The sequence below is a fragment of the Neopsephotus bourkii genome, unplaced genomic scaffold (assembly GCF_033783945.1).
Source record: "Neopsephotus bourkii isolate Nb327-2 ecotype Australia unplaced genomic scaffold, CSIRO-AGI_Nbou_v1 NB_1184, whole genome shotgun sequence".
NCBI lineage: Eukaryota > Metazoa > Chordata > Aves > Psittaciformes > Psittacidae > Neopsephotus > Neopsephotus bourkii.
This window is the reverse complement of record NW_026901669.1, coordinates 277,330-295,289: the sequence shown is the minus strand read 5'-3', so window position 1 is coordinate 295,289 and position 17,960 is coordinate 277,330. Positions and strand designations below refer to the sequence as shown.

General features: G+C 44.6%; 1 protein-coding gene across 1 annotated transcript in view; it reads left to right on the top strand.

Annotated features, from left to right (window-relative positions):
• The window catches only part of SHB (SH2 domain containing adaptor protein B), a 68,411-nt gene extending 61,166 nt beyond the window's left edge, over positions 1–7,245 (top strand). The window contains exon 6 of the mRNA XM_061364069.1: positions 4,469–7,245. Within this exon, the coding sequence (XP_061220053.1) occupies positions 4,469–4,652 (184 nt within the window). The 3' untranslated portion in view covers positions 4,653–7,245. The remainder of the gene's footprint in view (positions 1–4,468) is intronic.
• Positions 7,246–17,960: the final 10,715 nt, after the last annotated feature.

Sequence of the window (17,960 nt, the reverse complement as noted above, 5' to 3'; positions counted from 1 at the left end):
GTGAAGAGGATTTGACTGTTAATTGTCATCTTGCGGCAAATCCTTTAATCTGTGTTGAGAGCAGACTCTGCTGTGAGTATGACTCATTTCTATGCTTATGAGGGTTGACTAGAAAAAGGCAGTGAATTACAGTATGAAGTTTCTGGGACTGTACTACTAGCGCTGTCACTGCAAAATGTGCAAAAATTGTTGTCACAGAACATTGTTCGGGGACAAATAATAAAATGGTCTTTGTTGTGTAACTGCATAAATGAACCACATTAAAGAATAAAAAAATAGGGATTTAATTTAGCTGGGTTTTGGTTGTTTTGGGGTGGTGTTTTTTTGTTGTTTTTTTGTTTGTTTGTTTGTTTGTTTTAATCATGCTGGAAATATGTTGTCAAGAGACTGACAGAATTCTGGCTACAATGGGAAACAAAAGACAGGTGAAACTGGCTCTTTTAAAATGCAGTTCCAAGTCTACCTGAATGATACAGGAGCCAAAGACACTTGTGTTTGAATATGTAGGAGCATGACCTTTTTCCATTCTAGTTTACTAAAGCAAGGGTTCCAATATCTGATTGGTTGATACTGGAATCTGATGAGCTACTTCTGTCATCTGTGGTTGCATTGCTCTATCTATGGCACTGTGTTTTCTTTATTATTATTGTTATTTAGGCCAAAATGATTGTAGTTAGTCATAGAAATGGGAAAGTATTTCATATATAGGTCAGTAAGATGTTGGAATTTCTTTATGGGGTGAAATATGTTCTGGTAATTGTGTAGCTCTGCATCTAAGATCATTCTTTGGCAAAACTGTAGCATCTGTTCCTGTCCAAATGTTGCATGCTTCTTCCAGGCATTCAGACTCACCACTGACTTTTAGATGTGTTTGTGCTGCTCAGGGACATTTATCAGCATGTGTGAGACGGCATTTTTTTTCAGTTAAGTATCACACATTTCTGATTCAGGAAAGAAGGAAAACACCCTGATTTTGTACTGAGATTAAGTGACAGTGATTTAAAGTCTATTCCTTAGCTTCGTGAGGTTCTTACTCTTGAAGTTTGGGGTTTATGATTTTCTTTTTCTCTAGTAACAAAGGACTAATTTTAGGTTTCTCAAAACACATCAATGTCTGGCAATGAGAATCTATGCAAGTATTACCTGTATTTGAAAACTTAAAAGATGGTAGAACTTGCTTAATTTCATTTAATATAACTGAAGATTGCACAGTAGACATCTCTTAAAATAATCTTTTCCTGCAGCAGGAAATCTTTCTTTGTTCCATTGACTTTGAGAGGGCCAGACAGGCTTAACTCACATGGGGAATTTGCACAAGTTTTCTGTCTGATTAAAATTCCAAAAGTTATCATTCCAAAGGTATTAAAAAAGTGTCCAAGTTGCTTTGTTAACAAATTAAAATGCAACTGTATATAAAACATCAGGGTAGCTTAAGTTGTTCAAGTCAGTGTCTGTTATTTTGATATATCAGTTTGCGTAACGAAAAATAATTACGTGTGAATTGGGTACATCTGGGGTCAACAAAGAAGACCTTTATGATGTACAGCTCATCTCAGTTAGAAACAAAGAACTATTATTGTTGATGGCGTTTTAAGCAAAAAAGCATCTTTCTATGGATTGTAATCCAGAGAACTGGGCCTCCTTGTCAGCATTGTTTAAATTCTCCATAGCAGAATGAAGGAATATGATCTACCTTCCCAGAATAAAAAGGTTCCAAAGGCCCGAGGGGGAGCTGTGCATGCTTTTGTGCCTCCTACAGCAGCCCTGCACTTGATAGCGGAATAGACTCCACAACGTGGTTAAAGTTGTAAAGTAGGTATGCTTTATTCAGCTGAAGACGCACGGGGGATTGGTCCTCCAAAAGGCATGCGTGCCTCAGTGCCATTTTCCTTTTACATTTATCCTGTAAAGTCATACATAGGTATTAGATCGCACAATACGCCTATACATATTCATATTCTATCCCCGCTTCGTATTATAATGAGCTAAAAGGCGCTCCACGCATGCGCAGTGCCTCCTGGTGGTCTTGGGCAGGGGTCTTCAGATGAAGTAAGTAGTCTTCCTCTTGTGGGTAGGGGTCTTCAAGATGAAGTAAACGAGTCTTCCTCAGGCTTGAACTTTTTACCTCTGGCCCTCACGCATGCTCTTTAGGAGCTGGATGGGTCTGGTCCATGTCTAGCTGGTTTAACGGGCTATTCCCTTCGCTAGGAAGCCTTATCTTAGTACTGTCTGATAAGGCGACTGCTGGGCTTGTCAAGCCAGCCATGATTTAAGCAGTACTCCTTGTACAACCCCCCATTCTCCTCACTAGGAGGTTTTGTTCTGGTATTTGTCTGATAAGACATCTGCTGAGCTCGTTAAACCAGCTATGACTTAAGCAGTACCCCCCTGTACATTTTGACAACCCCCCTGTACATTTTGACAACCCCCCCTGTACATTTTATCTAACCCCCTTGTACACAATAGGCCACATCAGTTTCAGCACTGTTTCTTGATTTTCCTTTTTCCTGTAGGAAAAGAGGAAACAAATATTTGGCTCACTCATACCCTTCCACTCTTTACTTAAACCTATTTTTAATTGCATACAGCTGGGTAAGAACTAGAGAACTATAATCCTGGTAAACTGTGTTGTGACCAGGGCTCCCATTCCATGACTGCTGATGAAATGCCTAGTTGCAAGCTCCTTATATTACATCTGTTCTTTACTAGCAAGCAGGGTGGTGAAAGAAATGGAAGTAGATGTGCAAAAGGAAGAGGAGAGCCATCTCTCACTTACAAGTGGGTTTTAGGTGTTCAGCAATGACTGACATGTTCAGCACATGAAGCTCGTAGAGGTGCCTTTCTAATGTAATAATAGAACACCTCAGTATAGGGTATTATTTTTCAGTCTTTCTCAGTGAAGAGCAGCCATTACCTAGGCTCTAATAGCTAATTCTTTCAGTCAGGGTTTTCCCTTCCCATGTCTTTTTGCAGCAGTGTGCACCACACCTGCACCACTTTCATTTCATGACTTGGATTTCAATTTCAAGAAATGTGGCTGGATTTTAGACTAGGATTATTTCACAACTCAGCTAAATGCGCAGACTCAAAGAGGCAATGCACTGTGCAGGCAGGTCATCTAGGAACTGAATGCTTCTGAATGCTGTCATGGTTTAAGCCCTGCTCGTAACTCAAAACCACACAGCCGCTTGTTCACTCCCCCTCTTCTTACCTCGTGCTCCTGATGGGATGGGGAGGAGAATCAAAAGAATGTAACTACACAGGTTGAGATAAGAGCAGTCCAGTAACTAAGGTATAACACAAACCACTGCTGCTACCACCAATAATAATAATGATAAGGGAAATAACAAAGGAAGAGAATATAAAACTAAAAAGGGAAGAAAAAAAAACCCAAAACAATAAACACAAGTGATGCACAATACAATTGCTCACCACCCACCAGCCAACACCCAGCCTGACCTGAGCAGAGATCTGGGCCTTCCGGGTAACTCCTCTCAGTTTCTATACTGAGTATGACGTGCTGTGATATGGAATGCCCGTTTGGCTAGTTTGGGTCCAGTGTCCTGTCTGTGCTTCCTCCTGGCTTCCCGTGCCCCTTCTCACTGGCAGAGCATGAGACTGAACAGTCCTTGATCAGGGTAAGTGCTACTGAGCAACAACTAAAATATGGGTGTGTTACCAGCATTGTTCTCAGACTAAAGCTGAAACACAGCATTGCACCAGCTACCAGGAAAGAGAAAAATGACTGTTACAGCTGAACCTAGGGCAGCTGTGGAAGACACAGACTGGTTCCTGCCTGCAGGAAGGCTTCAGGATAGCAGCTTTTGCTCAGTAGAGGGTGGATGAAAGTCTTTATGCCATTGATGTTGGGAATGGGCTCATCTGCAGAAGTTTTCCCAGCTGAAACCACCAGATGCTGCACATAGCCATGCTCTGGGCAGATGCTGTGAGGCTGGAATGGGTGTTGTCTGTCCCATGGATAACAGGACAGAGTAGGGAAAGCCTTGCTTCATCTGAGTGAGTCTCATGGCCTGCCTGTGTGTCTAATGAAGAGAGCCTCAGCCCTCTGGCAGGCCAAGACTAATGATACCTTTTAGTCCAGAAGTAATGATTAGCTGTAGTGAACAGTAAACAGGGAAATACTTGGGTAGGACAGGAAAGCGGGTGTGGTCTAGCACACCTCTGGATCATCTCCAACCTTGCACCTGAATCCAGACAGCATATGGGATGAAAACAACATACTGGGTTAGGCTGCCTGTGTGTTGCAGTGTCCTTGTCTGTTGCAGGCTGTCCTTGTCTGTTGCAGGCTGTCATTGTCTGTCAGGGTCTGGCCACTGTCTTGGCCTATCACCCAGCAACTATCTATACATTGTTATCCTACTTCCCTTTCATGAATGAGAGCCTGTTGTGATTCTGCTCCCCTCTTCCCTATGCACAAGCATGAACTAACACTTTGCTTTCCTTGCAGGAGCAGTCAAGGTTTTATGCACATGAAGCTGATGAAGACCAAAGAGAAGTACATCTTGGGTCAGAACAGCCCTCCCTTTGACAGTGTTCCTGAAGTCATCCACTACTACACTACAAAAAAGCTGCCTATCAAAGGAGCAGAACACTTGTCACTGCTCTACCCTGTAGCTGTGCGAACCCTCTAATAACCTAGTCTCACCCTTTCCTGTGGATGGGAGGTGAGTAGTATGCTAGGTTGCACAGAATTCATTGCCCAAATTCAGTGCTTGGGTCTGTGATGGAGCGACAGCCTTTAGTCTTGGGATTGTGGGTGCCCTGTAGAGTTGTGTAAGGTACTCTAATGCTGCAGGGTGCCTCCAAAACTAGGCTTCTACATAATAGAAAGAAATCTTGTTTTAGTACAAAGAGAACAGACAACCTTCACAGAGCTTCTCTGTGACTGAAAGTACTTCCCGACAGTTCTTCCTCCGTGTTTTGAGAAGAATCAACAAATTCTTCTCAGCAGTAAAACACCAGCAACTTTTATTCTCTTGCTACCCTGAGAAACTTCTTCGTGTGAAAGAGTAACCTGACTGAGGGACCCCAGAGTCCCTTGGTGGACCTGAGAAAAAGCTGCTTAGCAGGTGAGTCCCTGTGGCTCTGCTCAGTTAGCCTGGTGGGTTTGGGGGGATTTTTAATGAAGTTTCTTGGGGTAGTCAAATCTTGAACTCCTATTAGGCACACAATCTTAAAATAATTTTGTAAAAGCAAATCGTGGTCAATTATTTATGAAGATGGAATATAATGAAAAAGTAATTTGTTACATATTTTTATCCTTTTTGGTAAAATAATCTCTTAAGGGTTACTGTATTCATTTGCAAGTTTCACTCATAGATGCAGGCAGCTAATTCTGTTTGGTGCAGTTAAACGGTAATGTTTTAGGTAGTTAAGAATGAGGCATTTTAATATATGGGTTAGTATTTATGCATGTGGGTGGTCAAAGGCTTTTATAAAGCTTTGTAGGCACAATCTTCACTTGCTCATTCATCTGTATCAGACAGTCCTACTGAGATAGCATACTAACAAGTGTGTGTAATACTGGCTTTCCATAAGATGATATTTGCAGCTGTACAAATGAGAACTTTGGTATGTAGCAGAAATTTGTTTTTCTGGGGTATCAAGACATTTTTCAAACAAGGTCCCTTGACACCTACCTTCTGGCCAGTGTTCATTTTCACCATAAGCAGAAGCCTCCTGCTGTATTTCAGTCACTGTCAGCCAGAAGCACTGCACTAGCTTCTCTGAATCTTAGTCCTACCAACTCAATGCCCATCTACATGAGAGATATTTTCTACATGCTCTGTGTGCTCGTTCAAGGGGATAAATGAATTTTATGTATATACATATATATATATAATTGTGCAGAAATTAGAACTGGACAATCAATAGCCTAGTAGTCCTCATTTTGTGCCATTTCCCACCTGTGTCTAGAATGATGTGCATTAACCCATCAGCTGTTGTAGTAGTGTACTGGTTATATGCAGTATATGTATTTTACAGGCTGCAATAGGAGTGTGAAATTGTGTGTTATTTAATTCAGCTTTCTTACCTACTACTCTTTCATTTTATGTATGCTTAGAAAGAAGTGCAAATAGGAGAATTGTAATGGAATAACCACTTACTGCCTGTAAAAGTAGTGCTTCATTATATTGTCTAATCTGATAAGAACCTCAAGGATGTCCTGTATAATGTCACTGGTGATGAATGTTCTGCTTCCTTTTAAGCTTGCCTTGTTCTTTACATGACATCCAACACAGTTTGAACTGGACGGGATCACATATGTGAGGAGCCCATTGTCATTCTGTGCAGCAACAGTAGCGGGTCAAGCTGCAGCTGTTTCACCCAGAATTTGAATCTGCATTGTAATAGGCTCTTGGTGGTTTTCTGAGAGAAGAGTGGCAAAATAGAGTACAAAGAGACAACATTCCTTTCCAATAAAACTAAGCATCCCCTTTTTCACATACTCACCTACACTTGCTTTTTATTTCCCAAAAGTCTTTTCAGAACTCTTCATTCTCCTCCTAACATCATCCAATTGGTAAAAGCATACAGGCACTTTTAAATCAGCACATTCTTCTTCCACAAGAGTATGGGTACATGAGGGTGGCAGAACTTGCAGAGGTTAAGAATTAGATTGAATCTGCTGCTGTCTGAGTCTTTGCCTGTGTGGGCTCTGGCAATTCCATCATGCCCCTTGAGACAGAGGTATGTCACATTTCTTCTTTTGCATGTTGAAGTGCATTTTTGAGAATTTGGCACTATTGCTGTTCTGTGGCCGGTTTATTCCTGTAGTGGAAAAGTATGCCCATACTCTAAGAGCAATTACCAGTAGAAACCAACAACAACCAAGGCCTTGCCAGGCTTCCTTAAGCACATTGTTTTTACCTCATGGGGATAACTGTTGTACCAGATCTTGTCATGGGCATGACTGAAAGTCAGCTGAAGCCAGCAGGTGCCATTTTATTGCAGTCTGCAGATTCTGGGTTGGAATCCTTGCTTCGTACAAATCAGGTGAATAAGCATCACACAGATGTGTGTAAAGTTTATTACAGCTTCAAGGATTAGATCAGGGTTCTTGATTCAGCCAGAGGAAATAATCCCAGAAAATGTTGGTTGTCTGTGGGAAGTGTGGTTTGTGGGTTTTTTTAATTATTATTATTATTTTTTAAAAAGACTTTTAGAAAGAAGTGCTCATTAATTGCAGAATAAATAAAATGGGGATTTTTGTTTGCACTGTAATGCTGTCTTTGTTTAAGTGATTGTATGATATTTTTCCAGTGAAGGAATATTATTCTCAGACTTTTTAATGTACAGTGAAAACGCGGCGTGTTGCAGTATTGCGTATAGGTGGAAGATCTTGTAGCAATCATGCCTATATAGCACATTAAAATTTTATTTAAAAAAAACCCAAACTTCTCCCTTTTCTTCCTTTAATTGTTACTGTTAATCTGTCTTGAGCAGCTAATAGTAGAAGAAGCCTTTTGGAACAACTTGTGTTTGTGTGTCTTGATTGTGCCGTGAAAGTCATCATTAGGCTATAATCTGGTTTGGAGCGAGTCTCAGTTCTGCCCTGAGTAATTCTCTTGACAGTGAACACTTTTGCAAGGGCTGTGCCAAAACTACACAGGTGCATGATATTGCTGTCAAATTGCTTGAAGTGCTCAACGAATCCAGTTATTGCTGTATACAGCGTAACACTAGTGAATCACTTTCTGCAGACTTTGTAAGAGGTGTTAATTAGGCTTCTATTTTGATAAGTATTTCTCAGTGTAATGAAAGCCCCCAAGCTGTAAACATCTGTATGATGGATAGGGGAGTGGCCAAGATTACATCTTACAGCTCTTTCCATAACTGGAAAAATCATAAAGGTTTGTGGAAGTACAGTCATCACTGTGGCTTCTGTACTTGATAATACTGTATTCTCTGAGATGAAATGCAATATGCGGGGCTCTCTGAAGTGCAAAGGTACAAAACACACATTTCCAGGTTCTCAAAGAACATGGCCTGAGTCTGTGCTTCAAGGAAAACTGGTGCTGCTTGGAGATTGACATATTTATGTGCTGCTCCTTGTGATCCCAATGAGGTTCAGGATTTGCCCTTTCTCTTGCTGTCATGGCTCAAGTTGGGTACACAAATAACTGTATGACAGTGTTGGTGGAGGCTACAAATGCCATCTTTCACTCAAGCTCTGATTCCATATTCAACCTGCTGCACTGCTAAGCTATGATCTGGGGTACTGAGTTGGTCCTCTGCTGCTGTTTAGTCACTCATGTTGTCCTCAGGTTGTACCTAGGCTGGTACCTGAGCTGAACAAGGAAGGTCTTAACACTTGCTTAAATAACTAAATGAATAAACAAACAAAGCTACCCAACACACTGCTGCACTAGCTCCTTGTGGGAAAAACAAAACAGAAATTAAGCAGACACATCTGCACCCCTGGTTTGAGCAAGGGAGGAAGGGAATGAACAGAGTAGAGTCGACTGGGTTTTGTACATTCTTTCCTTTTTAATCATCTGAGATGATCCCATATAAAACACTACAAATTGCTTCCTTTTGTTACTTCCTGCTGGAGTCCCCAGTAAGAAGAGAAGAAGAAAGGAAGGAAGGAAAGAATAGCAGCTAAAGAAAGTTGTTGGTGTGAAATGAAGCAAATAGGAGTCCTACTAAAAGGATGTTCATAGGTTGCAAGGGATGACCATTTACAATCCCATTTTCTGCAGCATGTTACTGCCTGTGTCAGACCTTGAGCTTACTCTGAGAGCCATATATCCACAGTTCAGAGTTGCTGTGTACCTGAGTGCTTTAGACCTTGTAGTTAGTTCAGTGACAAGATCCATCTGAACACTGCCTGTATGTCTTTCAGGGTCTCTGGATTGCAGTTATTGTTGCTGACAGTTCCCAGACACAAAGCTACCACAAAACAAGAAAGACTTTTAAGCATTCCCTCAGGATGGTAGCATTCTGACAAATGCACATTCCTGGATACATTAACTAGCCAAACCACTATAATTGGTTGTGTAAGACTGATTTATGTGGGGAACCAAACGACAGCAGCCCTTACAACAGGTGAAGCTGGAAATGACACAGGAAATAGGCCTGGCCCCTATCCAAACTGGTGATAAATGCAAGATATCATATATATCACCTCAGGAGATGCTGCAGTCTGCTGGAATGTGTGCCAAAGGAGCCCTGATTAATCCAAGGCTGATCATTGAGATTTTGGAGCTGCACCTACCAGGGGTCAGAGAAATTATCTGCACAACTCAGGAGAGTAAAATCTATTTCCTTCTGTAAAAGAGTCCAAGGAGCATCTGCAATTCCATGAAGAAAACAACCACTTACATAAGTGCTCCAAATGCCTGTGCTAGAATCATAGAACCATAGAATCTGCTGTGTTGGGAAAGACCTTCAAGATCATCAAGTCCAACCATTGCCCCAGCACTGCCAAGGCTACCACTAAACCATGTCACTGATGGCCTTGTCTACACAGTTTGTGAACACTTCCAGGAATGGTAATTCCACCACTGCCCTGGGCAGCCTGTTCCAATGCCTGACCACCATTCAGGGAACAAATTTGCCCTAATATCCAGGTTAAGCCTCCCTGGCACAGCTTGAAGCTGTTTTCTCTTGTCCTATTGCTTGTTCCTTGGGGCAGAGACCAGCCACCTCCTGTCTCCATCCTCCTTTCAGGCAGTTGCAGTGAGCGATAAGGTCCCCCCTGAGCCTTCTCCAGACTAAACACCGCCAGTTCCCTCAGCCGTTCCTCATCACACTTGTGCTCCAGGCCCTTCACCAGCTCCATTGCCCTTCTCTGGACCCGCTCCAGCAGCTCAATGTCTCTCCTGTAGTGATGGACCCAGAACTGAACAGAGGATTCAAGATGCAACCTCACCAGTGCAGGGGGATGATCACTGCCCTGGCCCTTCTGGCCACACTACTGCTGATAGAGGCCAGGATGCTGCTGGCCTTCTTGGCTGTCTGGGCACAAGCTGGCTCATGTTCAGCTCCATCAGTCACCACTTCCAGGTCTTCTGCTGCCAAGCAGCTTTCCAGCCACTCTTCCCCAAGCCTGGAGCTTTGCATGGGGTTGTTGTGGCCCAAGTGCAGGACCCAGCACTTTCCCTTGCTGAACCTCGCACCAGTCTGTGATCCAGGCTGTCCAGATCCCTCTGCAGAGCTTTCCTGTCCTCCAGCAGATCAACACTCCTGCCCAATTTGGTGTCATATGCAAATTTACTGAGGGTGTACTTGATCCCCTCATCCAGATCATCGGTGAAGGTATTAAACAACACTGGCCCTAATACCGAGCCCTGGTCACCAACTAGATTTACCAGTGCTCTTTGGGCTTGGCCATCCAGTCAGTTTCCAACCCAGGAAAGAATCCACCTATCCAGGCTATGAACAGCCAGTTTCTCCAGGAGAACACTGTGGAAGAAAGTGACAAAAACTTTACTAAGGTCCAAAGAGACAATGCCCACAGTTTTTCCCTTATCCACCAGATAGGTCACCTTATCACAGAAGAACAGGCTGGTCCATTACCTGCCCTTCATGAACCCATGCTGACTGGGCCTGATCCCTCCATTTTCCTGCACGTGCCTTATGATCTCAGAATCATCTGCTCCATGACCTTCCCTAGCACTGAGGTCAGGCTGACAGGCTGTAGTTTCCAAGATCTTCCTTCCTGCCCTTTTTTTTTAGAGAGGCATCACATTGGCCAACCTCCAATCTTCTGGGACCTGCCCACTAGACCAGGACTGTTGATAGCTGATGAAGAGTAGCTGAGCAAGCTCCTCTGCCAGCTCCTTCAGCACTCTTGCTTGTAACCCATCCAGCCCACAGATTTGCATACATCTAAGTGGAGCAGGAGGTCTCTAACCATTTCTTCCTGGATTATGGGGACTTCAGTCAGCTCCCCATCTCTGCCATCCAACTCAGGAAACTTGAGTACCCTGAGGATACCCAGCATTAAGCTTCCTCATCCCCAGTCACTAGGCTTCCCCTAGTATCAGGTAGAGAAAGGAGGTTCTCCTTGGCCCTCCTTTTATTGCTAATATATTTGTAAAAGTACTTTTTACCATCTTGCATGGCAGTGGCCAGATTTAGTTCTGTCTGTGCCTTCGCCTAACTTTCTCTCTACATAACCTAAAAACATCCCTATACTTTTCAGGGGGTAACTGTCCTTTCTTCCACAGGTGATAAATTCTTTTTTCTTTCCTGAGTTCAAGCAATATCTCCCTGTTCAGCCAGACTTTCCAGATCCAGAGTCTTCCTACCCTCAAGCAGATCAACCCTCCTTGCCTAATTTCGTCTCATCTGAAAACTGAGTACGCACTTTTACCCTCTCATCCAGCTCATTGATAAAGATATTAAATAAAACTGGTGCTAGTACTAAGCCCTGGGGAATGCCACTTATAACAGGACACCAACTGGGTTTAACACGATTCACCACAACTCTCTGGGCCTGGCCATCCAGCCAGTTTTATACCCAGTGAAGAGTGCACCCATCCAACCCATGAGCAACGAGTTTGTCAAGAGAATGCTGTGGGAAACAGTGCCAAAGGCTTTACTAAAGAGCAGGTAAACAACATCCACAGAATCCCTCGTCTACTTAACAGATCGGCTTCTAACAGAAGGAGATCGGGTTAATCAAACGGGATCTGCCCTTCTTAAACCAATGTTGACTGGACCTGATTGCCTGGTTGTTCTGTATGTGCCATATGATGGCACTTGAGGTCTGCTCTATGACCTTCCCTAGCCCTGAAGTCTTACTGACAGCCCTGTAGTTCCCTGCTCCTTCTACCAGCTCTTCTTGCAGGTGAGCATCAGATATAGTAACTTCCTGTCAAACGGGACCTCCCTGGTTAGTCAGCTGATAAATGATTGAAAGTGGCTCTGTGAGCACATCTGCCAGCTCCCTCAGTACCCTTGGGTGAAACCTATACAGCCACATAGACCAGTGTGTGTCTAAGTTGTGTAGCAGGTCCCTAACCCCTTCCTATTGGATTATGAGAGTATCGTTCTGTTCCCCATCTCTGCCTTCCAGCTCACTGGATGTACTTACAGAAACGTATTATACTGGCTTTTACTGCAGTAGCCAAATTAAGTTCTGCAGTAGTCAAATTAAGGCCCTTCTCGTTTTCTCCCTGCATAACACCAAAACATCTTTGCAGTCCTCTGTTTTGGAACCATTCTTCCAAAGGTCATAAACTCCCTTTTTTTCTTTTTTACTTTGATTTCTGCTGATTCAACTTTGAGCAAATGATAGTGGAATCATACCTTGGTTATTTTAAAAATGTGAGACTGAACTGAAATCAAGCAAATTAAGGTTGACTGTCAAGCTTCTTGACTTGTTTTTTCTGAGTTCTTTTTATTTGATTGCTGTTGCTTGCAGAATATGTAATACAGTGTTATCAGAGGGCTTAGGACACACAGAACAGCCAACATAGTGTTAATCACCATCTCACCTGCAGGACAGAGTCCTTCCCCACACCACCAAATAAGCTGCAGGCTGGTTGTGGATGTCTTAGGCACAGCTCTACTCATTCCTCACCATTCTGCAAAGCCCAAAGCCTTCCTGAAAACACACACTATTCTGAGATCACTAGAGCTGCAAGCTTTTGTGTTATTTCAACGGGGGGCTACTAATGCGCTGTGAATCCATCCTTCACGGCTTCAATTTCTTCACTTGATATAGCCTTGTGCCACCCAGCGGCTGAAGTACGAGGCTGCTTCATGTGCAAAACGGGGTTTTCTGCTTTTAAATGAGCGCATTAACCAAACCCGGAGCAGCTACAGCAGGAACTATAGTGATTTTTATTATTTTTTTTTTAATTGATGCTCCATGTTAACTGAGTGTTCATCATTCGAGCTCTTTCTTGTTACTGAGTTGAGGCATTCTGGTTATTTCAACAAGAGAAAGAAGAAAAAACAGAAATAGTTTTGCCTGCTGGTGGTCATTTCAGTTTGGATCTCCAGTTTCGTATTTCCTTTCCTTCCTTTATCTTAACATCCCATTAACGTCTCCACCAACTGGAATAGGTTAGATCTGAACATCAAATAATTTTGATTCAGTTTTCAAAAATTAAAATATACATATATCTGTACATGTTTTGATGCAAGAACAAAAATGTTGTCTTTTAATATATTTTATCTTCTTTCAGCCTGTTCAGTCTTGATAGGGCAGTCAGACGGTGCAGTCCCCAGGAGCGTGGAGGGGCTAAAGTGGGGGTATTGGCTGCATGCTCTGCCCAAAAATGCTGACACTCTCTAAGCTGGCATAGGGCTGCAGGGGAAGGGACAGAAAAGACAGAGCTGAACACGAGCCAGCTCATGCCCAGGCAGCCAAGAAGGCCAACAGCATCCAGGCCTCTGTCACCAATAGTGTGGCCAGCAGGGCCAGGGCAGTGATCATGCCCCTGTACTGGGCACTGGTGAGGCCGCAACTCAAACCCTGTGTTCAGTTCTGGGCCCCTCACTACAACAGAGACATTGGGGTGCTGGAGCGGGTCCAGAGAAGGGCAACGAGGTTGGTGCAGGGCTGGAGCACAGGTGTGATGAGGAACGGCTGAGGGAACTGGGGGTGTTTAGTCTGGAGAAGAGAAGGCTGAGGGGGGACCTTACTGCTCTCTAGAACTACCTGAAAGGAGGATGGAGCCAGGAGGGGGCTGGTCTCTACTCCCAAGGAACACACAATAGTACAAGAGGAAACAGCCTCAAGCTGTGCCAGGAGAGGTTTAGACTGGATATTAGGAACAATTTCTTCTCTAAAAGGGTGTTCAGTCATTGGAACAGGCTGCCCAGGGCAGCGGTGGAATCACCATCCCTGGAAGTGTTCACAAACTGTGTAGATGAAGCCCTCAGTGACATGGTTTAGTGGTGACCTTGTCAGTGCTGGGGCAATGGTTGAACTTGATGATTCTGAAGGTCTTTTCCAACCCAGCTAATTCTGTGACTCTGATTCTATGACTGAAGTTCCCGGCTTGGCCACACAGGGAGAGGGCATGAGGAAACTCTTCCAGAAGTGGGGCTGCTCCCACAGGCAGTGATCTTCATCCGCCTGTTCTCATGTCCTTCTGTCTTCATACGGGAGATGACCCTGCCCAGAATCTCTTTGTCCTGGGGACACAGCTCCCCCATGGGGCAGAGTTCAGCAGGGAAATTTGAGGCTTCAGGCTCAACTGAGAGGTACAGATACTAAAACACCTGCAACACAAGGGAAGCAGACATAACCCTTGGCCATCAGCACAGGTATGATGCAGAGGAGATCCCCATCTCATAAAGGAAGCTAGGAAAGAGGAGCACTAGATTCTGTTCCTCTCCAGGCAGCCCACATGTCCTGCTGCTCATTATCCCTGCTCTGCTTTAATTGCTGCCTCTGGCTGTTTTCTCAACACTGAAAGAATGCAGATGTCTTGGTTTCCTGCTACGCAATTCCTTAGACATCAAATTCCAAAATCCCACCCCAAAATCCTGCTGCCCCTAGCACTGCTTTGCTGCCCCACATGATGCTGTCATTGATGTGTGGTAGATGTTCAAGGGGGTCACCCTGTTCCAGTGCAGCTTGGATTAGTCCATGACAAATGGTAGGGCTGTGCTTCCACCCATGGGGCAGTAAATTCTAGATGTACTAAACACCCCTTCATGTGAAAGCAAGCTGTGACACTCTGCTGTCAAAAAAAAATTTGAGAAAGCCACACTGACAATACTTGTTGTCTCTCCTTGTCCCCAGTTTGTACTGGAGCTCTAATCCATCAAGGGCACCCTCAGTAAGTTTGCCGATGACACCAAGCTGTGTGGTTCGGCTGATACGCTGGAGGGAAGGGATGCCATCCAGAGGGACCTCAACACGCTTGTGAGGTGGGCTGATGCCAACCTCATGAAGTTTAACCATGACAAGTGCAAGGTCCTACGCCTGGGTTGGAGCAATCCCAGGCACAGCTACAGGCTGGGCAAAGAAGAGATTCAGAGCATCAGGACATAGAACTGTTGGAACGAGTGCAGAGGAGGGCCACGATGATGATCAGGGCACTGGAGCACCTCCTGAATGAGGACAGGCTGAGAAAGTTGGGGCTGTTCAGCCTGGAGAAGAGAAGGCTGCATGGAGACCTCATAGCAGCCTTCCAGTATCTGAAGGGGGCCTATAGGGATGCTGGGGGTGGACTCTTCATTAGGGACAGTAGTGATAGGACAAGGGGTGATGGGTTAAAACTTAAACAGGGGAAGTTTAGATTGGATATAAGGAGGAAGTTCTTTACTGTGAGGGTGGTGAGGCACTGGAATGGGTTGCCTAGGAAAGTTGTGAATGCTCCATCCCTCGTGGTGTTCAAGGCCAGGCTGGACAGAGCCCTGAGTGACATGGTTTAGTGTGAGGTGTCCCTGCCCATGGGAGGGGGGCTGGAACTAGATGTTCTTAAGGTCCTTTCCAACCCTAACTATTCTAAGGTTCTATGATCTACTCCACCATTGACCTCCATGGGTGGCAGGTTGATATCTGCTCCCCTGTGGACCTCCACGGGCTGCAGGTGTTTAACTGCTCCACCATATACCTCCACGGACCGCCGGTGGATATCTGCTACATTGTGGACCTTCATGGGCGGCAGGGGACATCCTGCCTCACTGTGATCTGCACTGTGGGCTTCAGGGTATTATCTGCTCTGGTACCCAGACACTTTTCTCCTTCTTAGTTGCTGTTGTGCAGCAGCTGTTATCTTTTCCTTACTGTTTATCACAAAGGTGCTACCACCATCACTGATTGGCTCAGGTCTGTCTTGGTCATGACTGGCCTTTGCTCCATTTGGCATTGGGGAAGCTGCCCCTGTAGCTCCTGTCATTACCCAAACCTTGCCATGCAAACCCAAGTTATACGTAAGCAAACAGAAAGCGATATAAACAACAAGCAATTCTAGTGAAATCAGCAGCTAGACAGTAGCCTGATTTCCCTACTAAAATAACCAGTTGAGAACAATAAAAAGACTCATTTTTACTGTAATATGTGGCCAAGTGATGATAAGAGATATTGAGGGGTAAGGGTGGTATAATATGCAGTGACAGTATTTAAACTGGAGCCAACACAGTCCATACTGACTGCTATGCTGTATTGGCTGGAGCCATGCAGTGACTTGGAAAACTGGCAATGACATGACTAGTAGAGAAGATCGGAAAAAGAGACATTTCAGGATGTCCATATTAGTTAAAAATATAAAAAAATAGCTTTATGTTCTTCCCTTCAAGCAGTACATGTATCCACCCACCAAAAAGCTAATACTAAGGAAGCTGACCGAACACAGTGCCAAAGATTACTGGCTAGCTTGAATTAATATGCTGTGGACCCTGATTCCACTAAATGGAACTCATTAGCCTACTAGCTGTATGCATCATTAGGACTTACTGCTACAGGTGATTTCCTTAAGCACATACCAGGGTGGCCACTTAAAACTTGACAAACATGTGCCTTGATATCCAGATGTGAAATATGTGCAGAAAACAGAAAGCTTTACAAGGAAGGCCAAATCTTTGCTAACCTAAGAGGTAGTAAAATTCCCTGGTCCACGTGGCAAACTGATTGTGTAGACCTCTCCCTCCAACACCCCAGGGGTGGCATGTTCTCCATTCTGGATTTGAAATGGTTTTGGACTTTGGGAAGGCTTATCATTGTTGAAGAGCAGATAGTCTTGCCACAGTGGCCGAGCTTAGTCACTGTTTTTCTCATACTCCTCTGTCTTCTACCTTGCAGTATGACAATGGCACGCACTTTAAAAATAAAACTATCCTAGTCCATTGGATTAGAACCATAGAATCATAGGCACAGGCAAGGTTTTGGTAATGACAGGAGCAGCTTCTATAAGAAGCTGCTAGAAGCTTCCCCAATGCCAAATGGAGCAAAGGCCAGTCATGACCAAGACAGACCTGAGCCAATCAGTGATGGTGGTAGCACCTTTGTGATAAACAGTAAGGAAAAGATAACAGCTGCTGCACAACAGCAACTAAGAAGGAGAAAAGTGTCTGGGTACCAGAGCAGATAATACCCTGAAGCCCACAGTGCAGATCACAGTGAGGCAGGATGTCCCCTGCCGCCCATGAAGGTCCACAATGTAGCAGATATCCACCGGCGGTCCGTGGAGGTATATGGTGGAGCAGTTAAACACCTGCAGCCCGTGGAGGTCCACAGGGGAGCAGATATCAACCTGCCACCCATGGAGGTCAATGGTGGAGTAGATCATAGAACCTTAGAATAGTTAGGGTTGGAAAGGACCTTAAGAACATCTAGCTCCAGCCCCCCTCCCATGGGCAGGGATACCTCACACTAAACCATGTCACTCAGGGCTCTGTCCAGCCTGGCCTTGAACACCACGAGGGATGGAGCATTCACAACTTTCCTGGGCAACCCATTCCAGTGCCTCACCACCCTCACAGTAAAGAACTTCCTCCTTATATCCAATCTAAACTTCCCCTGTTTAAGTTTTAACCCAGTATCCCTTATCTTACCACTACAGTCCCTAATGAATAGTCCACCCCCAGCATCCCTATATGCCCCCTTCAGATACTGGAAGGCTGCTATGAGGTCTCCATGCAGCCTTCTCTTCTCCAGGCTGAACAGCCCCAACTTTCTCAGCCTGTCTTCATATGGGAGGTGCTCCAGTCCCCTGATCACCCACCTGCAGCCCATGGAGGTGCATGGTGGAGCAGATCTCCACCTGTAGCCAGCAGAGGATCCCCTACTGAAGCAGGGGGATGTGCCTGAAGGAGGCTGACCCCATGAGCAGCCTGTGCTGGAGCAGGCTCCTGGCAGGACCTGTGGCCCTGTGGAGAGATAAGCGCATGTTGGAGCAGGTTTGGTGCAGGACTTGTGATCCATGGGGGACCCATTTTGGAGCAGCCTTTTGCTGCTCATGCCAGAGCAGGGGAAGAGTAAGGAGTCCTCCCCTGAGGAAGAAGGAGGGGCAGAGGTAACATGT